General features: G+C 45.1%; 1 protein-coding gene across 2 annotated transcripts in view; it reads right to left on the reverse strand.

The window, feature by feature from the left end:
* Positions 1-1,105: 1,105 nt before the first annotated feature.
* slc6a20 (solute carrier family 6 member 20) overlaps positions 1,106-23,904 on the reverse strand; it is a 51,607-nt gene continuing 28,808 nt past the window's right edge. For both annotated transcript variants that reach the window (XM_078539618.1, XM_078539617.1), the window contains 5 exons: positions 22,296-22,458; positions 19,815-20,022; positions 14,114-14,273; positions 7,516-7,681; positions 1,106-5,733 (listed from right to left, as the gene is read on the reverse strand). In XM_078539618.1, the coding sequence (XP_078395744.1) occupies positions 5,596-5,733; positions 7,516-7,681; positions 14,114-14,273; positions 19,815-20,022; positions 22,296-22,458 (835 nt within the window). In that variant the 3' untranslated portion in view covers positions 1,106-5,595. The remainder of the gene's footprint in view (positions 5,734-7,515; positions 7,682-14,113; positions 14,274-19,814; positions 20,023-22,295; positions 22,459-23,904) is intronic.

The following is a 23,904-nucleotide window of genomic DNA, read 5'->3' on the forward strand; positions in this document are numbered from 1 at the left end:
CCCCACTGCACTTATCTCCATCCTGGGCTTTCGGTACTTTTTTCTATGGGACTGGATGCAATCCTGTAGTGACCACCACTCCCGGTGGCGCTGCTGGGTCTAAAGAGCTGCCAGCCAATGTGATTGGCTGGCAACTCTCTGAAGCACCTCAATGTGATTGGCTGGCAACTCTCTGAAGCACCTCAATGTGATTGGCTGGCAACTCTCTGAAGCACCTCAATGTGATTGGCTGGCAACTCTCTGAAGCACCTCAATGTAATTGGCTGGCAACTCTCTGAAGCACCTCAATGTGATTGGCCGGCAACTCTCTGAAGCACCTCAATCTGATTGGCTGGCAACTCTCTGAAGCACCTCAATCTGATTGGCTGGCAGCTCTCTGAAGCACCTCAATCTGATTGGCTGGCAACTCTCTGAAGCACCTCAATCTGATTGGCCGGCAACTCTCTGAAGCACCTCAATCTGATTGGCCGGCAACTCTCTGAAGCACCTCAATCTGATTGGCTGGCAGCTCTCTGAAGCATCCTAATCTGATTGGCTGGCAGCTCTCTAAAGCATCCTAATCTGATTGGCTGGCAACTCTCTGAAGCACCCCAATCTGATTGGCTGGCAGCTCTCCGAAGCATCCTCCCCCACCCCCCACTCCAGACAATAAAGCTCTTTGAAGCGGTCAGGAATTGGGGGTGACATTTTTAGTGGTGGGGCGGGAAACTCCACCATCCAAAAAAGTCTGACCCTGGAGTTGTTAAACAGAAATTTGCTCCTATTAGTTGCTGAGTCACCAGCTGCCACTAGATGGAGCCTGGTCAACCTATAAAGGACAGAAATAAAAGCAAAATGCTGCGGATGCTGGAAATCTGAAATAAAAACAAAGCGCTGGAAAGACTCAGCAGGTCTGGCAGCAACCGTGGAGAGAGAAACCGAGTTAATGTTACAGGTCAGTACGACTCTCCTTCAGAGCTACTTCTCTCTATAGCACTGAAGAAGAGTCATACGGACTCGAAACATTAACTCTTTGTTTCCCTCTCCACAGATGAGTCTTTCCAGCATTTCCTGTTTTTAAGGACAGAAAACTTGGGCTGCAATTTAAATAAATTGAACAGATCCATCCAAAAGAAGGTAGCTTTTTATTTAAATCTGTTGACTGGACAAGATACAATGATTTTTCACAATGTGACATGCGGTCCTTTCAGCAGCTTGAAAAGCTGTCTGTTACCTCAGGGAAAAGGCAACATCATCCAGCCTGCCCCAAAGGAGTTACACAAGAACATTATAAAAAAAAATTAATAAAATGTTTGAATCTTCGGTTGTTTAAATTTCAGCGTAGAAATCCCCACGTTCTGATGGTTCAGAGTGCTCACTTTAAAGTCCTCTTAACTAGGGTTTCTGCTGAAATTTTAATTTCAGGAACTTAAAACTGTGGCCTGTCATCACATGCAGTTTGCGACCAACAGGTAATGGAGGCACCTATCTTTCCCCAAACCAAAAACCAGCAAGTGATTAGAAAAGGAATCAAAGGTGACATAAGGAAAAACGTTTGCATGCAGCGAGTGACTAAGATTGGGAATGCACTGCCTGAGAGTGTGGTGGAGGCAGGTTCAATCGTGGCTTTCAAACAGGAATTGGATAAGCACCTGATAGGGAAAAAAAAAAATCAGGGCTACAGGGGGTTGGGGGGCGGGGGGGAGGCGATGGAGGGGAAAGGGCAGGTGAGTGGGACTAGCTAAACTGCTCTTGCAGAGAGCTGGCACGTGCTCGATAGGTCAAATGGCCTCCTGTGCTGTAACCATTCTACGATTCTGTCCATGTGTGTGGATGCATTGTCGTCCAACTGTTGACTCCAAATTCTGACCTTTCTGCAGCAGCAGGCAATGGGTGGCTGGCAATCACCAAGAATCCTTATAAATATTCTGTTACAGGCATTTGCACTTTTAGATCTATAATATGATCCTTAATCCTGTGCAAATGTGTACTTTAACTGGCTGTTTATTTTTTTCAAAATAGCATAACCCAGTTAAAGATGAACTAACAATTTACCATTCAATGTTGTTAACCATCCATTAATAGTTAGATACATTAGAGTACAGTTAACATTCTATAGGAAATTCTTTTCTGGGAAGCAATGTTTGTTCATTTCTGTTACTGAATAGCTTTAGTTGCTAAACAAGTATTCATGTATACTGAATTTAAAACACCCTCTAAGCCACTTTTGCTACGCCTGATATAATGTTTAACTAACCTGTAATCATTTACACTTGATTATATCTTTTTATTCTAGCAGAGAATTACTGATTGCCGTGATTTTTTGAGTTTTTGTCTTCATTGGACAGATTTGCAAATGGATCCTCGTATGTTTTGATTTGAAACCAAACAATTTCACACAGGTTTAAAAAGCCACAGGCTGAAGCCACCACTTGGACAAGGGATTTATTTATAAATGTGACCAAGTGTTAGAGAAGTGTGTTAAAAACTAGAAGTCATTTTGTAACATGCAGTTTACAATCAGGTCAAATTGCCTCATCCCAGCCTGTAACATGCCAAACTGTTCTCATAAAGATGTATGTAGAAATAAAGAATCACATTTAACTAACACCTAGACGGAAAAAAGCCATTCATGGTATTGTTTCGCTCTGTATGATCTCAGAATCATTGGAAACATTAGGAGAGCTTCAATCATGGTTTATTATAAATAGAAAGCACTCAGCCCGGCTATTCAAAGGAGGTGAATGTAGTTATATAAATAGTGTGTTATTTATTCATTCACAATCTTTGAATACCAGGCACATGCTTATCTTCCTAGAGCATTTCAGTAAGGTTTTAAATATAGCTTAAGCTACTATATTCAAGTAACAATGTATTTTAGTGGCACTGTGCCCAATTGCCTCATGTTTTGCTGCAGCATGATCTGAGTGTGAAATTCAACTAACTTATTCTAATGGCTGGAATCGGTGGCCAGCTATCCTGCACTTTAAAGGATTGCCCCTTATTTCTAGGACAGCCGTGGGAGACGGAGCCTAGGCATCTTCCTCTTGCCTTTGTCCGGTTTTTTTTTTGGTGAGAGCGTGCGTACTATGGAGTTAAGGCCACCAGCACCAACACCCTGCTTTTATCATCAACAGAACTATGCACCCTTCCCCACCTCCCCAGTCAGAATGTCCCTTATTTTATTTCTAAGTTGGTTGCCCTATTTTGTGTTTTGCATTTCAGTTCACACGTGTACACAGACGAGTGAAAGAGTTTGCATCTCTTGCAGTTTTTCTTGAGTTGCTTCAACGTTGGATCTCATTGCGTTCAACTGCTCCTGGCCTTTCACGCGCTAAATCCAACGTCCTTATCCTGGCGGTGGAAACCAGATCGCAGTTTTTCCCCTAATTTGGTGCGGCAGTTAGGGAACCTGTTTTAGTTAATGTATTGAGCCTGCTCAGGGGATGTCCGTCGCCTGGGATCCAACTTAGGCAAAAGCCAGTGTAAAACGTCCAGTTCAGTTTCCAAAAGATCATTAAAACGTGATGGTCAAGACCCAGCGACCTTTAAGCATGCCTAGTATCCTTGTGTTTGGAAAATTACAAGGCTAAACCTCTACTCTCAAAATCACAAAACGCAGTTTGACAATATCGTACCAGAACTTGCATTTTCAAACTCCCCATGTATGAGGACTTTACTTCTATAAGTTTACACATTCCATCTCACAACGACATACAGAATTTCCAAAATATATTAAAATAAATCCATTTAAATGCCTTTGCCACTTTTGAAACAACCAATTTTAAAATGTTATAAGTAAAAAGATATTACAAATTGCAAAGAATTGATGCATAGATTTTTCCAGTTATTAACAGTTCTATTTACAGTATATTATATTCTCTAATTCATCAGCCCTTCTGTCAAACATATGCATCAGTATGTTATCATGCAAACATGTGGGGGCTTTGCACATTGGGCTCCCAATCAGTTGGCTTGGGGAGCCAGAGTGAAAGGGAACAAAGCTCTGCTGTCTTTGTGCCCTTTCTCAATGGCCAATGACACTTGGGTCTGTGTCAGCTTTCTGTTTGGATGAGTTGGAACTCCAACAATAGTATAGTCCCCACCACTTATGGCAGGAACACCGATGTTAAAAATAGGTTTCAGCATTGAAACAGCATATCAAACTTGGTCAAACTTAACCAAGGCATTTAAAAAAAAAAATACTGACTTGATTCAGACGCCTGAAAACTTCACCGAGCAACTGCATCGCAAAAATGTTCAGCAGTTGCATCTCAATTTTTGAATTTGTTCGTTGGATGTGGACGTCACTGGCAAGGTCACCATTTGTTGCCCATCCCTAATTGCCCTTGAGAAGGTGGTGGTGAGGTACACCCACAGTGCTGATAGGGAGGGAGTTCCAGGATTTTGACCCAATGACAGTGAAGGAACGGCGATATATTTCCAAGTCAGGATGGCGTGTGGCTTGGAGGGGAACTTGCAGGCAATGGTGTTCCCATGTGCCTGCTGCCCTTGTCCTTCTAGGTGATAAGAGGTCGTGGGTTTGGAAGGTGCTGTCAAAGGAGCCTTAGTGAGTTGCTGCAGGGCATCTTGTAGATGGTACACACTGCTGCCACTGTGCGTCAGTGGTGGAGGGAGTGGATGGGAATCCAATCAAATGGATGCTTTGTTCTGGATGGTGTCCAGCTTTGAGTGTAGATGGTGCTGCACTCATCCAGGCAAGTGGAGAGTGTTCCATCACACTCTGGACTTGTGCCTTGTGGATGGTGGACAGGCTTTGGGGAGTCAGGTGGTGAGTTATTCATCGCAGAATTCCCAGCCTCTGACCTACTCTTCTAGCTACAGTATTTATATGGCTAATCCAGTTCAGTTTCTAGTCAATGGTAAACCCCACCGTATTGCTGGTGGGGGATTTAGAGATAGTAATGCCATTGAATGTCAAAGGGAGATATTTAGATTCTCTCTTGGAAATGGCAATTGCTTGGCACTTGTGTGGCATGAATGTTACATGCTACCTTCCAGCCTAAGCCTGAATGTTGTCCAGGTCTCGCTGCATATGGATGCGGACTGCTTCAGTATCTGAGGAGCTGCAAATGGTATACGTTGCATATCGTCACATCACCAAAGTCACTGCACTTTTAACAACAAGGTGCAAACAGCTGACTATAGACCGACTTTGTCTGAAATCACCAGAGCTTATGAAGGTAAATAAGCTGCAAATATAATGAACTGCCCAAAATAGTCAGCATACTTAATGTTTTAAGCAGCACCTAGGTGATTAACTCCTAGAATAAGAACAAATGGTTGGTACTATTTGCCTGATAAAGGCAGTGCCTCTACTAAGTGTGAATGGTGTAGGGGATGGGGACTATTATAAATTTTATTGTTGGGATTTAGGAGTAGAGCAATGTTTTAAATACTGTTCTTTTAAAAAAAAAAAATGCCACCCTTCTTCAGAATTTGCATCCTTCACGCTTTCTTGAATACAATGCAGTATATAAAAAAAAATCAAAAAAGTGTGCATTAAAAAAAATATCGGGATATCTTTCAAGGAGCCTAGAAGGAATGCTTCTAAAGTTTGTTTTTTTTTGAAATACCCAAATTAGCATTTTAACCCTAATATTTCTCTCTTTTGAACTTCTTCTTGATGAACGTTACTATCGCCGCCAAAGGAATACATGCTGTGGAAACAGCTACCAGGAGTCCAATAACCGCCAAGGCATAAGGTGGATATTCCAACTTCACTGATCGCCCCTGTAAGATATAATGTTATAGCGAGTGCCTAAAAATAATGTACAGATTACATCACATTGTAATATATATATATATATATATATTACACATATCACATATTGCATACTACAATGGAGCACAATCATGTATCGTGGATAATTTACAATCTTATAGCCGCATCATTAACCCACACGGGTAAACAGAAGACAAGCTTGGCAAGATCAAAATCGACAGGTTCAGCTCCGCAATCACAAGTCCCAGCAGGGAGCACGATTGTGCCCCACGAGCTCAGCTTCCAGCCCCAAGGTAAATGTCCAGGGCACAGCAACTTAATACATACACACACACACAGGGAAAAGCAGATTAGAGGGCCCCTCCCGACCTGTCCAGACATCAAAAGCGCTGCTTTAAGACCTCGATGGTCCTCTCAGTAACCACTCTTGTTGAGGCCTCTGTCGCTGCTATTTGGGCTGCTCTTCTCCATTAGAGCAGAGGGTAGAGTTGGACACCAATAAGCCGACAGGATTTCCTTCATTGAGGGTAACAAAAGGATCTGAATCCCAAAGTATGGACTGATTGTATTTTGCGAATGAGGTGTTAAGATCTTTAGCATGTTGCTGCGCACAATCTGTAGATACAGGGAGTGGCAGCCCTTCTGTGGAGAAAGTTGAGTGGGGATGGGGGAAGGGTTCTCTGTAGATATATAAGACTGATGGCCCTGTCTTGCTGCTGCCTTGCCCTCTGCTGCCAAAGCTGATGAATTCGCCACCTCTGCAGAAACATCCGCCAGTTGCCTGGTTACTCATGTCAGTACTCCAGCTCCAGCCTGGCCGCGATTTCATGTCTGCTTGGAATGACCCAGTGTCATTTATCAGACAGAGAGAGAGACAGCAGTGCAGGCAGAAGACTGCGCTTCCAAGAACCTTAGGAATTAGATGCTATGCACCTCTACTGCCATTTGGATGAAACACACCCTTCTTAAACACATCTACTCATCAAAGTCCTCACTCAACCCACTTTGCCGGAATATTCTTTGGTGGGGGGGGGGCGAAGGGCAAATATCTGGATCCTTAAATGCTGCCCGGCATTACAGAGTATTTACAGCACTGAAGCAGGCCATTCGGCCCATCTATTCTGGGCTGGTATTCTTACTGGAAATGCTTAATGCTGACACTAAAAGATTATCCAAATGTTCACTGCCCAGTGTGGAGCCTTTAAAGTTCACATTCGGAAATCACGAGTGTGCCCCACGTGATTTTTTGTGCCAGACCTCGAACACTGACACCCCTCACCTCAGTAAGTACAAAATATAACCTCTGGTTGGGAGAAAGATTGGGAACTTAATTGTAATCTACCACTCAGATTGTGCACCAATTACTCCTCACTACACCGAAATGTCTTAATAATCCATTCAATTAACTTTGATGGAACAACAGCCAGTTTGAGCATCATCTGTGTCTACATCGCACGCCATTCCATGGCCAAGAGCACAAAGAGGTGTGGTGTGTTCCCAGATTTCTCCAAGTATTGCTCTCAAGTTGCCTGGGCTATGGCTGCATCGGACCCTTTCTGGATTTTCACTCCACTTCTGTGGGGAAGGTCCGAGTTTTGAGGTCGCGTCTTTGCGCTCACCGCGCAGCGGGGAAGCATTGGCGAGAATCCACATGCCACCACTCCGCAGCATGACAGAGTTGAACATTGCTGTGCCTGCAACCTTCAGTCGCCTGAATGCACTCGGCAACCAGGTGATATCAAAGGCTCGGAAGTGAGCACAGTTTAAACCAGATCATATTATGCACATACCTCAGCTGCGTTCCACGCAGTGTACGTTAGTGTTCCTGTCATGCTGTAGTCAACAATGTAAAAAATCACCAGGCTTATGATTAAAATAGGGCTTACGAAAACCCAGGTGGTCACCCAGTACCAGTTTGGTTTGTGTCCCATCATATTCTCAATATCTTTCCGAAATCTGTAAGAAATACTTTTCTGATTAGTTACTACCGCACGAGTACAGGTAATATCATTAAAGTTCACATCTGGAATTTACTCGCGAAAGAAAGAACCTGCATTTATGTAGCATCTTTCACATCCTCAGGAGATCTACAGCACTCTACAGCCAATGAAGCACTTTTGAAGTGTAGTCACAGATGTAATGTAGGAGACGTGGCAGCTGATTTATGCACAGCAAGATCCCACAACCAGCAAAGCACAAACGAGGAGATATTCTGTATTAGCGAGGTTGACTGAAGGATAAATATTGACCAGACCTGCCCTGCTCTCCTTCAAAACAGTGGCCATGGGATTTTTTTCCTCCACCCAAGGGGGCAGACAGGGCCTCGCTTTAACGCCTCACTTGAAAGATGGCACATCCGACAGTGCGGCACACCCTGAACATCTGGCACTGGGAGTATCAGCCTAGATAATGTGTTCAAGGCGTTAAGTGGAACTTGTTGAACGCCTCCTGGTAGAACCCTGTACATGACTTTGTTTCACGTGGGGACCTGGAGGGCACCATCACTGCCCACACGACCTTGACGGGTTTATGGTCAGATTTCAGTGACAAGTCAAGTCACGAACGCTGGGTCCACCCTGCTGCTGTAGTCTTCCTCCGCCTGACTTGAACCCACAACCTTTGGACTTAGGGAGTCAAGGTGATAGTCTGGTGTGAAACATGTCTTGCGCAGGGACAGTACCTTGAATGCATGGGCCATAAAATGTCTCGAAGTGCCACAGTATTTACAGTTTTTAAATTGCTGAACACCATCTGGTGCCACACTTCCAACAGAAGTCAGTATATATGCTAAAGGGGAACATTATGTAGGCACGGCAAAGGAGGCTCCGAATCAACAAGATGGCGAGAAAGACAAATGAGTGGGTTCGATCAAGAGGAGAAGTTCAGGAATCTAAAGCGTTACTAAGTACCGTTGGAGAGAGGAAGATAGTCAAGTACGGACATTGGTAACAAAGACGCGACAGCCTCATCCCGGCAACAAGTGAAGGAGAAATTGAGGGTAAAAACAGAAAAGGAAGAAGTCTGATGGGTGGATAACATTGAAAAGTGAAGAGGGGAAGAATTGAAGAGGACAGACCAAGACGACAACGATGCCAATGGCACCGCTTGGGCTATGGCAACAACAAGTGAACAAACTTGTCTCTAAGCTTTAACCATAGCAATTTCTGACCTTGACTATTTTCCTCCATTATCCTTAAAAGGGACAGCGAGGGGTGAACATGGGACAAGTCCATCAGCATCTGAGGAGGGGAGGCACGTTGGACATTTTGGGTGGAAATCCTTCATCAAATCACGATTCTGGTGGGAGGGGCTCATGACCTGGCTGTGACCTTACCTCTTCTCTGTGAGTTTGCATAAGTTTTCTGCTTTTATTTCAAATTTCCCAATAGCTGCACTTTTCTGTTCGCCATTAGATTTTCCACGTGTGGCTCCATCGTAAGTTCTTTTCATTGTATTTAAACAGTTATTACTGTCCCTTTTCTCCCTGACGTGGCATTATTGCACCTCAACCACATGGTTTTCCAGCTATTTTTTTTTGTTAGGGAAACCCTTTTTTTTTTGGCTGGCTATTCAACCCGCAAACTCCTGCCTGTGACTTAGACTCAGACTCAGGATTCTTGTTTTGGGGTTTCTCCCCGCTGCTCCTGATGGTGTTAAGTCCGCCTTACCCAGTTCTGACCACATGCTAGCCTGTCTTTTCTTGCAAGGCATTTACAGCACAGGAACAGGCCACTCGACCCACCTGGTTCATGCTGGTGTTTACGTTCCATACCAGGAGGCAATGAGGGACGGGGTGAACCTGGTTTGCCTCAACAAGGGCATGCTTCAGGATTTTCATGGAAGAAGTCGGTGGTGGTGGTGGGGGCACCAGTGCTATGAAGTCAATCACGTAGGCACCCGGGAGACTTCCCTATTTCTGTTCTCACTGTCTTGAACCCCTCGCTTCTCCCACCCTCCTCCATCTCACCCTATGGACATATATTTGTCCGTGTGTCAGCCGTGGCTCAGTAGGTAGCACACTCGGCTTTGAATCACAAGGATTCAGGTTCGAGTCCCACTCCAGAGCTTTGGAGCGCGAAAGTCAAGGCTGACTCGCCAGTGCTGCACTGAGGGAGTGTTACACTGCCGCAGGCATTGCTTCTCATAGGCCTCAGTTGCTTCCTTGGCTGGGCGTGAAAGATCCCACGGCACTACTTCAAAGAAGAGGAGAGTGTCCCGAGTGATATTTATCCCTCAATCAACATCACAAAAAAACATGGCCGTTGTCACATTGCTGATTGAGGGAGCTTGCTGTGCACAAATTGGCTGCTGTGTTCCCGACATTACAACCATGACTACACTTCAAAAAGTACTTCATTGGTTGTAAAGGACTTTGAGACGCCTGATGGTCGTGAAAGATGCTATATAAATGCAAGTCTTTATTTCCCTTTCTCTCTCATGTGCTCCCCCCTTAAACGCATCGATGTGATTCAACTGCTTGCAGTAGTGACTTCCACATTCTAACCACTCTGTGGGTGAAGTGGTTTTTTTTCAGGCTGTCAGATCCTCTGTGCATTTTCAAACTTTCCCATTTTTATTTCGTATTTCCAGTATGTGGATTTTTCTCTTTTTATTCATATCCATCTGCCCACACGGCTGCCAAGGTGGCATCGGAGTCTTCAAGTTTCGCCAGGCAATCTCCCGTGGCAATGCACAGGGTATCAGGAGTAAGGGGGCTTTCAGCAGGGGGTGGGGTACAGGGGAGAGAAACACAATAGGGGTGGGGGTGCGGCAGAAGCAAGGGGGGGAGAATAACTTGGGGGTGGGTGGTGGGGAGTGGGGGGCGGGGGGGTGGAGAAAGAGAGGTGGGGGATACAGGAGAGAGAGAGAACCGGGGGAGAAAGGAACAGGAGAGAGGCTGCAGGGTGGAGAGGAAACAGGAGAGAGAACAGAGAGGAGACACGGGGGAAGGGGAGTCCTAGGAGAACAAAGACGATGAGAACAGACTAGAAGAGCAGGTGGGGGTGGGGGGGGAAAAGAGAGAGAGAGAAGAAAGGGAGAAGGGGAGGAATGTGGGATGATGGGGAAGAGAAAGAGGAAGGAGTGCAGAGAGGGGCAAGGATTCGGGATTGTCATATTAGAGGAGATGGCAGAGGGCAAGAGACGAGGAAAGGAGGTGGGTGTGGACAGAAAGGAAGGAGATTGAAGGGAGGACTGAAAGGAGGGAAGAGGGAGATGAGCAGATAGAGGGGGAGAGGAGACAAGAGTAGGAAAGAAAAAAGGAACAGGATAACAATAGAGAGTACAGATGGGATAAGAGGAGAGGAAAGAAAAAGGAAGAGAGACAATGGGAGCACAGCAAGAACAGAAATTGGGAGATTTCCCAAGTGTCTCCATGAACGACTCCCTAATGTGTTTTTTCTAATTCGTTTACGGGATCTGGGTGTCGCTGGCTGGGCCAGCATTTATTGCCCATCCCTAATTGTCCTTGAGAAGATGGTGGTGAGCTGCCTTCTTGAACTGCTGCAGACCATGTGGTGTAGGTACACCCACGGTGCTGTTAGGGAGTTCCAGGATTTTGACCCAGCGACAGTGAAGGAACGGTGATATATTTCCAAGTCCGGATGGTGAGTGACTTGCAGGAGGTGCTGTTCCCATGTAGCTACTGCCCTTCAGCTGCTATTACACAGCTAAGCATTCAGTTTTTTTTTTACAAGACAGGTGCTGCCTGTATAATCTTTGTGGGATGGACTTGGGGGACGGCAGGGGGTTGGGAGGGAGGTGTTGTGGGTTAATTTCTAGTTAGGCAATCCTTAAATGCTGCCTGACCTCTGCCCTCTCCAAGCTAATGACAGATACAGGAAGGTTGACTGGGAATGTCATACTGACTCCTGAGAAGCTCTCCCAGCGAGATGGGGACAATCCCACATTCCCAATAAAAAAAGCTTGTTTGGCAACTATGGCTCAAGTTGGTAGCACTCTCGCCTTGCAGTCACAAAGTCCTGGGTTCAAATCCACTCCCTTGACATGAGCATTAACATCTAGACTGACAATCTCAGTGCAGTACTGAGGGAGTGCTGCACTGTCTGAGGTGCGGTGCTTTGGGCGAGATGTTAAAACTGAAGCCCTCTCAGGAGGATGTAAAATATCCCGTGGCACTATTTTGAAGAGGAGGAGAGTTATCCCTGGGCGCCCTGGCCAATATTGAGCCCTCACTCCATGTCAGACAGATTGTCTGGTCACTGCTGTTTGAGGGAACTTGCTACACAAAAAATTGTCTGTATTCCCGACAATACATCAGTGACTACACTTCCAAAGTACTTAGACCACTGTAAAGAGCCTTGGGGGGTCCTCCTGTCGTGAGAGGTGTGCTCTTAAGTGCAAATCTTTTATTTCTCACTGTCATGAGCACACCCAGGGCAGGCTAGTCTCAATGTGCTACACGAGAAATGCTTTTCCTATTCTACCTCACCGACCGGCTTGTTAATGTCCAGGCAAAGCAATCCTGTGCAGCCCAATGTCCAGGGAGGGTGGGGGGTGGGGAGGCTATGTGGTAGGAAGGCGTCATGGTTGGGTAAGAGAGTAGGGGGTGGGGAGGTGAGTGACTGTTGGGGCGGTGGGGTGGGGGGGTGGTGCATTAGGGGTAAGTATAATGGAAGATTTGTTAATAAACCTTCTGCTCTATAGGGATGATATAGTTACATGATCACATTCCACAAAACATCTACACCCGAAGCCAGAAATAAACAAAAGAAAGCTAAGGCTGCGGATGACAGCTTGAAGAGGAAAAGTGAGACACACGGATTCGGGAAGGGGGCAGGTTTGAAGTAGTCAACTATCTACTTATTAGAGTCAGCAACCATGCTACCCTGACACAGAATTCACGCAGACGAAATGATTAAAAAGAACATGGTGATGTTAATTGGGGTCTCAAAACTTGAGGAAAGGACATTAAATACTTAAAAAAAAAAATTAATAAAATGCCATGACAAGCTTTACCCAGGGAGAGTATACTGGAAGCTTTCAATTTGAAAACTGAAATCCTGAAGTAAAATACTGCAGATACTGGAAATCGGAAATAAAAACGCAAAGTTCTAGAAATGCTCAGCAGGTCTGGCAGCAAAATGTGGGTGGGGGGGTGCGGGGGAGAGAGAAACAGAGATAATGTTTCATGTCGAACATGACCTCTTTCAGAAGCCTGCTCTTCAAGGGTCTGTTCTGAAGGAGAGTCATATCTGGCTCAAAACGTTAACTCTGTTCTCTCTCTCAGGCAGGCCTGCTGAGTATTTCTAGCACTTTCTGTTTTAATGACGGAAATCCTGGATGTCCGTGTGTGAATTTTGTTAACATGTCCTACCCTATTCCTGACTCACATCCTGGCGCTGTGACTTGTATGAGTCCCGTCAGCATTAAAATTAAACTCCGCCTTCTGGATTCTTGGCAAGAGGCTAGTACTTGGCAGACTGCCAAGAGGATGTCTAACAAAGGCCCTGCAACACACAGGCAGTATTTTTCCACAGCTCAACTTTCTGATATATAAAAAAAAAAATTCTTTCACAAGGCAGGGCTGGGAAATAAATGGAATACCTTAGTGCAGTGATTCTTCACTCCATAAAAAGATCAAAGAAAGACTGGGAGCCCTTCTTATCAACAGGTAGGGAGCTAAACTGCGACTCATCATGACCTATGTTATGAAATAATAGTTACGAGAGGGGAAAAAAAATCTTTTATTAATTCCACATACGAAGTAAGGGCTTCATCATATGCACATGGAATTGGCTGTTAACTGAAAACAGGAAATTGGACAAGTACTTGGAGGAAAAATGTTTGCGGGGCAACAGGGCCCTTTTCCAGGGAATGGGGCTAGCTGAAATTGCTCTTGTAGAGGGCTGACACAGGCACGAGGAATGGGCCAAATGGCCTCCTTCTGCGCTGTAACCGTTCTCTTGATTTTATTCTATAACGTTTCAATATCTTGGAGGACTGCGCGCGCTAAAAATACATTAACATTTTCGGTTTTAACCCTACGCGATAAAGGCCTGCTGAGAGATTGTGAATGTGTCCGCTCCTGTTAGTAGACTGAGGTCACAAGAGTTAGAGAATTTTCATCGTTAGAAACTGGAAAGCGTTATCTGCCTTCTTCATGACAGACACAGCAACATCCACTGGGAGTGCCATGCTGACTCCAGAGAAGCGCCCCACAGCAAGACAGGGACAATCTCCCAGTGGTTGGGAAGTGAGTGAAAAGCGTAGCCTTAAATCTGTAGCGATCGCCAAAATCGCCAGCCGTTCCATCTCATTTGACTGAGATTTCAGAAGACGGGGGTTGGGAGGATTTGGGGGGGTGGTGGGGGTGTGGTGGTGGCAGCAGTGAAAGGTCACGATCAAAAAGAAACTTAATTCACCCACCTCCTTATGCCATAGACGTAACAGATCCCAATGACTTCAACCAAAACTATTATCAGAAGCGCCAAGGTCGCTGCATAGTCATTGAATATAGAAAACCAATAATTTCCTGATCCAACGTTAAAAACTAATCCAATAGCACAAGCCAGAAGGCACACAATCCCTGAAAGAGAAAGAAATACACGGTCAATGCACTATAATTAAAACAATCCCCATAAAACATAACCACCTCATTATAGCTCTGATTTGCTCTAACTCCTGTTATAATCTGTCATTGTGAAGCTACATGAAACATCCACTTTTCACAGATAATAAATTTGCAATCGTATAAAAGTTATTGATTCAGTTAAATGGCTCATCACCCTTTTCACATCGCAGGTTGGTGAACATAAAACTGTATAAAATTTAACCTGCCCAGAAGTTAAACATTAGGATTTCGCCAGGATCAGAGTGATGGAAGTGCTGAACAGACATTAAACCATCGCTGGTAATGCTTCAAAGAATCTACAGAGTCGTTGGGCAGGAACACTAATGCAAGCAGTTTTATTTGTTTCTCCTCTCCTGGGAATGTTGTGGTCAAGGTGAGACACATTACTGCTAACCAGTGAAACATCTTCCCATTTCAGACACCCAGGGGACCATTTTAACCCTGCTTGGCCAGCGGAAATTGGGTGGACTGTTTAATCGGCAGGGCCTCTTACCTGCTTATAACCTACCGTGTCCCCACCATCTTCTATCTTAACCTTCTGAGCAGGGGAGATGTGTTAATCCGATCCCAGGCCAGTTGGTGAAGTATGAAACCAGACACTAATATCTTTCTCGATAATAGGTTTATTTACAGAACGCATTTCATTTGTCTGTTTCCTACCTACCACCATCATCACTGCGTGAAAAAGTTTCTCCCCATGTCACTTTTGCTGCTTTTACTAATCACTTTTAATCTGTGTCCTCTCGTTCTCAATCCTTTCATGAGTGGTTACAGTTTCTCCCGATCTACTCTGTCCAGATCCCTCATGATTGTGAATACCTCTATCAAATCTCCTCTCAGTCTTCCCTTCTCCAGGGAAAACAGCCCCAACTTCTCCAATCTATCTTCATAACTGAAGTTTCTCATCTCTGGAACCATTCTCATGAATACTTCATTAGCTGTAAAGTGCTTTGAGACAACTTTGTGTGTGTTATGGACTCATGCCTATTAAGAACTCACCAAAAGCAGAATCCCTACGATCAGGGAGGCTTTTTTCAACAACTTGTGTTTATATAGTGCCTTTAATGTAATAAAACATCCCAAGACTTTTCAAAGGAGCGTTATAAAACAAAACTAGACATTGAGCTACATAAGGCAGTATGAGTACAGATGGTCAAAAGCTTGGTCAAAGAGACAGGTTTTACGGAGCATCTTAAAGGAAGGAAGAGAGGCAGAGAAGCTTAGGGAGGGAATTCCAGAGCTTGGGGCCTAAGCAGCTGATGGCGTGGCCACCAATGGTGGGGATGTCAAAACTGGGGATGCTCAAGAGGCCAGAATTAGATGGAGATTTGTCAGACGGTTGTGGGGCTGGAGGAGATTACGAAGATAGGGAGAGGCAAGGCCATGGAGAAATTTGTAAACAAGGATGAGAACTTTATTTTCTCCGACATCTTGCCAACAACAACGGCAACAAAAAGAACTTATATTTATATAGCACCTTTAACATAATAGAACATCCCAAGGAGCTCCACAGGAGCATCATAATACAAAATAGGACACAGAGCCATATAAGAGACTAGGTCAGTGGTAGGCTTTTAGGAGCATCTAAAAGGGGGAAAGTGAGGTAGAGAGGCCAAGTGGTGGAGGGTGGGTATTCCAGAGCTTAGGGCCTGGATATATGAAGGCACAGCCGCCAATTGGGGATGCTCAAGAGGCCAGAATTAGAGGGGTGCAGATAGCTCGGAGGGTTTTGGGGGCAGGAGGAGGTTACAGAGATAGGGAGGGGCAGAACAGAGCAGTGCAGTGAGGCTGGTGTGTTCTCACAGGACATTTTTTCAAAGACTCTTTCACGATGGTCCACCAACATAAACAGGATTTTCCACACAATCGAGTTTTGTACAAACGAACAATTAGTTCCTTTCGCAAAGGTTCACTTTATTATGCCCCTGCACTTCAGAGAACATCTGCACTGTATGCCTCTACAATCTCTGACATAGTGCACTAACAGATAAACAGCAGAAAATTCTCCCTCTCTGACATGCTCTTAATTGTTACTTGTTACTTTGCTGCTGTTGAAATGCCCCTCTCTAAAATATGCCTGGCTGTTGCACAATTGTAATATTCGCAATCTCACCCATGACTGATTAAGTAATAAAGTAGGCCATAAGTTAACTCCTTTATCAGGAAGGAAATTAGCTGTTATCTCGATCATGTGCTTAAGTCTGTGCCATTGCGATTTAGAAACAGGTTATAAAACTAATTGTTAAAACAAAGTGCAGAGAAATGCCTAGATCAGCAGCATGTTACTTCCTCAATGGTTCAAACAGTTGGGTCAGAAACTCAAGAACATGAGAAATAGAAACTGGAATAGATCATCTGGCCCTTTGTGCTTGCTGTCCCATTCATCAAGATCGTAGCTGATCTTTACCTCCACTCCACCTTCCTCCAATAACCCTTTAATTCCCTTAATGCCAAAAATCTATCGACCCCTCTCATGAAAATGCTCAATACTGAGCATCCACAGCTCTCTGGGGTAGAGAATTCCAAAAATTCACAACCCACTGAGTGAAGAAATTCCTCATCTCAGTCCCAAGTGGTCAAGCCCCTTATTTGGAGACTGTGACCCTGTGTTCTAGTTTCCCCAAGCAGTTTCTCACCATCTGCCCCGTCAAGCCCCTTAAGAATTTTATATGTTTCAATTAGATCAAATCTCATTCTTCCAAATTCCAGGGAGTATAGGCCTCATCTAATAGGACAATCTTCTCATTCCCAGGGAACCACTCTAGTGAACCTTTGTTGCACTCCTGTTTGAGCAAGTGTGCATATTTCTTAGGTAAGGAGACCAAAACTGCACACAGTACTCCAAGTGTGACCTTACCAAAGTCCTTTACAATTGTAGCAAAGCTTCTTTACTCTTACATTCCAACCCCCTTTGTAACTAAAGCTAACATACCAATTGCCTTAGTTCTTGATCGCCTTACCGACAGTTAATTTTCTGTGATTTAGTAGAAAATATATGCAGATTCCTTAGATGCACACATTTCCCCAGTCGTGCATTATCCCAGAAATTATTCTGCTTTTCTATTCTTTCCTAACAAATTGGATAACTTCACACTCCTCCATCTTGCCTTCCATCTGCCATGTTCTTGACCACACACTCCATATCCCTTGATAGTACATTGCTCTCTGACATATTGGTAGATGTTGAATGAGCAGGTGGCTCTCTATTCTTAAACCTACTCATTGAATAACATGTAGTAGCCAGGGAGGTTCGACCAAATACGGGGAGGAAGGGCTGAACAACATGTCATAGAACCATAGAAAACCTGTAGCACACCTTCAAGCCCATCGTGTCTGCACTGGCCAAAAAAAAAAGTTAAAAACTAGACTACCATTTTAATCCTACCTTCCAGCACTGGGAAGGTTTGCAGGTTACAGCACTTCAGATGCTGATCCGGGTACATTTTGAATTAAGTTGAAGGTTTCTGCCTCCATCACCGAACCAGGAAGCCAATTCCAAACACCCACCACCCTCTGGGTGAAGATGTTTTTCCTCATGTCCCCTCTAATCGTCCTACCAATCACCTTCAATCTATGCCCCCTAGTAATTGACCTCTCTGACAGGGACATTAGACCAAATACAGGGAAGGAAGGGCTGGCGAATTAATCAGCTAGATAAGCAAAGAGTACATTAGAAATGCAACTGAGCATCCAGCTATTAACTCCTTGCCTGGATCACAGTGCACCTATCAGGAGGCACCATCTAGATAACAGCTTATCTCGAGTTTCATAGAGATGTGACAAAGTTCCACGCGGAACTTCTAACTCAAGGTTGTAAAAACAAACCAAAGTAAAACAAGGGACTCAGCAAAAACAGGTTCGAAAGTAGTAACAGTCACTCGGTGGTACAATCAGCCAATCACTGGGATGTACAGCCTATGTACCCGGCATCACACTGGCACTGCTTTGGCAACACAGTCTCTCTCTTTAGCAACAAACAGAGCATACTTGAGAGAGATGTTCCACCTGGTGGATGGGTTAGTGACGAGGGGGGGCTCCTCCCTGCCTCACGGTCCACCACAAACCTGCTGCATTTTTTTATTGGGGTCCTAAGAATGGACGTGGGGCAGGCTGGCAGGAATACTACTGCTGCTTCCTATGTTCCCATTGCTGGGAGGGTGGGAGAAATGGAGTGATGTCCTGGCCTTTGAAGTGTCATGGCTCATTAAAGGGAGCCCTCGCCTCGGGAGCGCAGGAGCTACACAACACCTGAAGCAGCAGCAGCAGCCCAGAGGTGGCCAACAGTGGGAAGGCCAGAAATACAAATGTGGAGACACCTATTGGCTGAACGAAACGCAAGGAGGGGAAGACCACTGGGAACTGAGTGCAGGGAACTCCATAAAAGCGGGTGCAAAGTGCCCAGAGGATATTGCAAACTCCCCCTTGATTGCCCCACAGTGCAGGCAGTTCAATATCCTCATGGGGGTGGTCAAGATAAGTCAAGGCACTGCTCCTAAAGCACACCCTGTGGCAATGATAGAGGTTGTTTCTGGGCCAGCAGCTGGATATCAGGGTCAGTGCTCCTGCAGGTCCCATCACAGGGATGAAAAGATGTGTCCATGCCACTCGCAGTCCATTATCATGGCATGTCCTCTCGCCTGCAAAGGCACAACCAGTGCTAGAGAAGAGCAGCCGGGAGAAGAACTGCCAACCAAGTGTGCGACACAAGTAGGCTCTGCAGATAAGAGGCAGATGGGTGGGGGGCAGTCTTTAGAGACAGGGTGGTGAGGTGGCAAGGACAGGTTTCCAAAAGGCCGGCCAATTGGGCTAATCATCAGTATCATGATCTTCATGTAATTTCTCCCAACTGAAAACCCCTACAGTTGTATTTTTAGTGTACTCTTTGCTTAGCCATCAGATTATTTCTCTAGCCCCGCCTCCCTGTATTATTCCACCTTTTGAATGTTGCTGAAGGTAGTTCTTTGGTCAAAGGCAGTGATTGTTCAAACACTGCTCCTTAATCCTGACTTGATTTCCATTTCTTTTTCCAAAAAGCATAACCCTTATAGCAACAATCGATGATCATTATTTGAAGAGTTAAACCGATAAAGACTTTCTGTGAAAAAGGCCCAGGAAACACAAACCAGCTCAGCAGAGTGTGCTGAAACCCCCACATCCAGCTCCCGTCGGGGGGAGTGCACTGCCTCACAAATCTATGATACCGCAGGTCTCAAGTGGACACAGGGAGGGGTGTGCCAGGCTGAGTGTGCCAGGTCTGTTGAGACCACTAGTACTTGCTACCTCTCCAACTGTTTCATGCCCCAACAACCCACCAATTTAGCTGGAGTTGGTCAATTGATTGTTGAGATTGAGGGTGGGGGGGGGTCTCTCCTGAGCTGACAGTTGGTAATGCTGACACCAGCTGTGCCAGGCAGGGAAGGCCTCTGTTCTTTAGCATGGGCATCCTGACCTTGGCAAGCACAGGTAAAGAGGAAAGCTCCGGCACAGGAATCTTACCTATCATGACCTCCCTCGGCAAATACTTGGAAATGATCTTCATGTCACTCAGAGGAGTGATGACTCCGGCTGTATTACCCAACATGCTTCCAATTCCCAACATCAACACCATTAAAAAGTACAGTATTGACCAGATCTGTGACGGCCCTGGCATGTTCACAATTGCTTCGGTGAAGACTATAAATGAAAGCCCAGTGCCTTCCGCAGCCTAGAAAAAGAGAAGACAAACTCCCATAAATATAAAAACATAAATATATATAACATTCAGTCCCAACCCCGGGACCACACACACATATCTAAGGAAGACTGCAGACAGAGCCACCTCCATCCAGACTTCAACACCCCATCCCGAACTGGGTAACTTTTCTACTTTGGCCGTAGTCAGCCAATTAAGCAGCACCTCATTATCTATTTTCATCCACTATCTCCTCCTTTCCTGTGACATTGGCAGCGTCCACTTCTTTAGTGATGACAGATGTAAAATATTCACTTAGTATCTCAGATGACATCTGCTTCGCCCTTCCCCCAAATAGCCTTGTCTAAGGTTTCCAGCATCTGCAATATTTCACTTTTGTGTTAGTTACGACTTACCGTGTAACCGGGTGAGAATTAACTACATAAAATCAGAAGATTGCGTTCAATTACTATTCAGCTACAAAGCCTCTTGTCCCTCTAAAGCAGAAACTCGAGTTTGAAAGTCAATTTGTAAAGCAGACAGGCTGCAGGATAGTGCAGATCAGTTGAGCAGTGACTGGCCGCGCTCCAGAATAACTGGAGCCTGCTTTTGCCCAACATTAATCACGAAAAGCCGGACAACTCCACACCTGGACTTCCAGCCTGCTGGAGACCCAGTCAGAATCTTGGAGGGGAAAGCAGTTAGCATAATTTGGGAAGGTACCGGTGCCGGTCTTAGCACAGTGTGGGTGCCCATTTGAGGCAGGAAATTACAGCAAGGGTTGGCCACGCTTGGGTCAGCTAAAGGTAAAAAAAAATGGGCAGGAAAATGTTGGTCCTTCCATCGACTGTCCTAGACCTTCCAAACCAACCCAAAGAATGGCCCGTGGGCCCCACTTCCCCTCCATGACTCAGTGCCCACCTGCTTAGCGCAGAGGAAGGTACACTGGGACGTGGGAGAGTGAACATGGGAGAGATAAGTAGTAGATAACCAACACCAAAGCGAAATACTGCAGATGCTGGAAATCTGAAATAAAAAACAGAAAATGCTGGAAATACTCAGGACAGGCAGCATCTGTGGAGGGAGAAACAGAGTTAACGTTTCAGGTCGATGACCTTTTGCCGGAACATAATTATCGATGAGAACAGCCATTTGGCTCATTCCACGGATCTATGGGATCCATAGAGATCCCAAACTCCCCCTCATTTCAGCCTCCAGTGATCCTGAGCTAGGTTTCCGGCTTCATTACCGTCCCTGGGAATCACAAGCTCTGAGATTAGAAAGTTGGTCTTCCTTTGGAGACATGTGATCACTTAAAGAAAGTACAGAGGAGAACTGAAAATGGACCCAAGAGGGTCAGAGGCAGTGCACGAGAATGGATTAACGGTAACACTGATTGTGGTGGAGGCAGGTTCGATGGGGGCATTCAAAAGGGAATTAGATCCTTATCTGAAAAGGAAGAATGTTGTAGGGTTAGGGGGAGAAGGCGGGGGTATGGCACTAGGCGCATTGCTCATTCAGGGCGCCTGTACAGGCACGATGTGCTGTAACAATTCTGTGGACACAAAAGGGAACCAAAAAGCCTGTTATAAATGTCTGGATAAGGAAAGGGTATTCAGGAAAGCAGCTCCTATCAGATTAGGGGGCATGGAGGAGAAACAAAAACTCCGTGGCACAGCCAGAAATCTCATTGTACAACATATTTTAGCCAACCTCTGCATTGCCTGGTATGGGCAGCCTTATGAGGAAAGGCTGGACAGGTTAGGCTCGTATCCACCGGAACTTAGAAGAGTAAGAGGCGACTTAATTGAAACCTTTAAGACCCTGAGGGGTCTTGACAGGGTGGGTGTGGAGAGGATGTTTCCTCTTGTGGGAGAATCTAGAACTAGGGGGCCACTGTTTAAAAATAAGGGGTCACCCATTTAAGACAGGGATGAGGCGAAATCTTTTTCTCTGAGGGTTGAGAGTCTTTGGAACTCTCTTCCTCAAAAGGCAGTGGAAGCAGAGTCTGAATATTTTTAAGGCAGAGTTAGATAGATCCTCGATTAACAAGAGGGTGAAAGGGGGTAAGGCAGGAATGTGGGGTCGAGGTTTACATTCAGATCAGCCTTGATCTGATTGAATGGCGGGGCAGGCTCGAGGGGCCGAGTGGCCTCACTCCTGCTCCTAATTCACGTGTTCTATGGTTTGGAGGAAGTGAGGTGCAGCCAAAAAGCTGCAGCTCCTTCCCTCTCTAGGCCAGTACAATATACTATTCTTTTTGGTGTAAAAAGGGAATCCCACCTTAAAAAGGCAGAGCTATTTACCGTGTCTAAGTGAGACTGCAGGTCACAGGTTTCAATTTGTGAAGCAATTGTTGCAAATTTGTCCGGCTGTGTCACATTCAGGAACGAAATCCACTCAGTAATAGTGTCTGTTTTTACTGCGTTTTCCTCCAGGTCAAAAGTGTTTGTTAGAAGTAACATCATCCTGTAATGAGACAGGCACCGTTTGTCAGTTCCAAACATAAGCAATCCAAATAGCTTTCCAAAACTAGAACAATAGTCAACCAGTAACTAAGAGTGATGACTAAACATTAACCTAATGCTAAAGACAAGTTAAAGCTAAAGTCTTTTCCTAACTGCCCTCTTGATTAGATTACACATTCAAAAAGGCACTTTCTCGTATCTACTCGACCGTCCTTTTCATTTCAACTTTAATCAGGTGGGGTGGGTTTATAGTTGATTTGTGCATCAGAATGAACTGGTTTTAATATTATTTATGCTGACGATGTAACATTGTAAACTACATGGAATTCACAGCACAGAAACAGGCTGTTCATCTAATCCTCCTATCAGCTCATCCTCCTATTCCTTTCTCCCTCACGTACAGAATTGACTGCTACTACTTTAGATTCCTTCAGGAGTAGTCTGCAGCTACCAGGGGATGGTACACCCAAACGTACAAAGTTTCAGGTGATGGGGACTAATGTTCAGATTCTCGGAAGAGCTTCAGGATTTGTGGCATCTATTCAATGGGGTCAAGTTACGTTCATTTAACTTGCTGCATTTTTGTTAATTGCTAGCATTTAGGTTTCACAGCAGGATTTTGCCCGGGCACCTTAGTCTAATGACCCACTAGAACCCGAGTGCCTAGAGTTTGGGTTACAGGGAAAAAACACAGGAAACTGGGTGGCTGTTGCCACAGCAACAATTAAATATGAAGATTGTAGGCACTACTGGTCAGAGGGCGCAGTTCAGTTCTGATCTCACTTTCAGAGTAAAATACAGGCAAACATAATTTGGTGGGGGGGGAGGTGGTCTGGGGGATGGATTTCGTTTAAATATCCTTGGTTGTGTGGGGCAGTATTTTATTGCCCACCCTTAGTTGCCACTGAGGGCCTTAAGAGACAACCATGGGGTGTGGGGACTGGAGTTGCATGTAGGCCAGATCGAGTAGCTACACAGCAGGTTTCCTTGGGATTTTCTGGTCCCGGCCCAGAAATGACCAGATTTGGGTATTGCCACAGCAACCTTAGATCTAGTCCAGTACCGACCCAGCTCATATTTCATTCTGCTGCCCTGATGCTGCCGGAATTGGGCAGTGAGCGAGGGGAGAATCTCGGTCTTAACAATTATTACCACCCAACAACATCCATTCAAAACAATGATTCGAAATGCCCCCCACTTTGTTTGTAGTTGCAGTAAAGCTATGTGGTGTAAAACATACGGCACTCACGATTTGATTGGTCACAATAAACCACTCACCGTCTCCTTTCTGTCACCTTGCCCGACATGTTATGTATGTGAAGACGCTGAATAGCATTGTCATCAAGCATAAGGTAAAATAAACGTAATGCTCTAACAAGACATGCGTCAATTATGTTAGGATTTCACAATACATTGACAACTTATCCATCTTCACACTATTATATAA

Source organism: Cetorhinus maximus, chromosome 3 (genome assembly GCF_964194155.1).
Source record: "Cetorhinus maximus chromosome 3, sCetMax3.hap1.1, whole genome shotgun sequence".
NCBI lineage: Eukaryota > Metazoa > Chordata > Chondrichthyes > Lamniformes > Cetorhinidae > Cetorhinus > Cetorhinus maximus.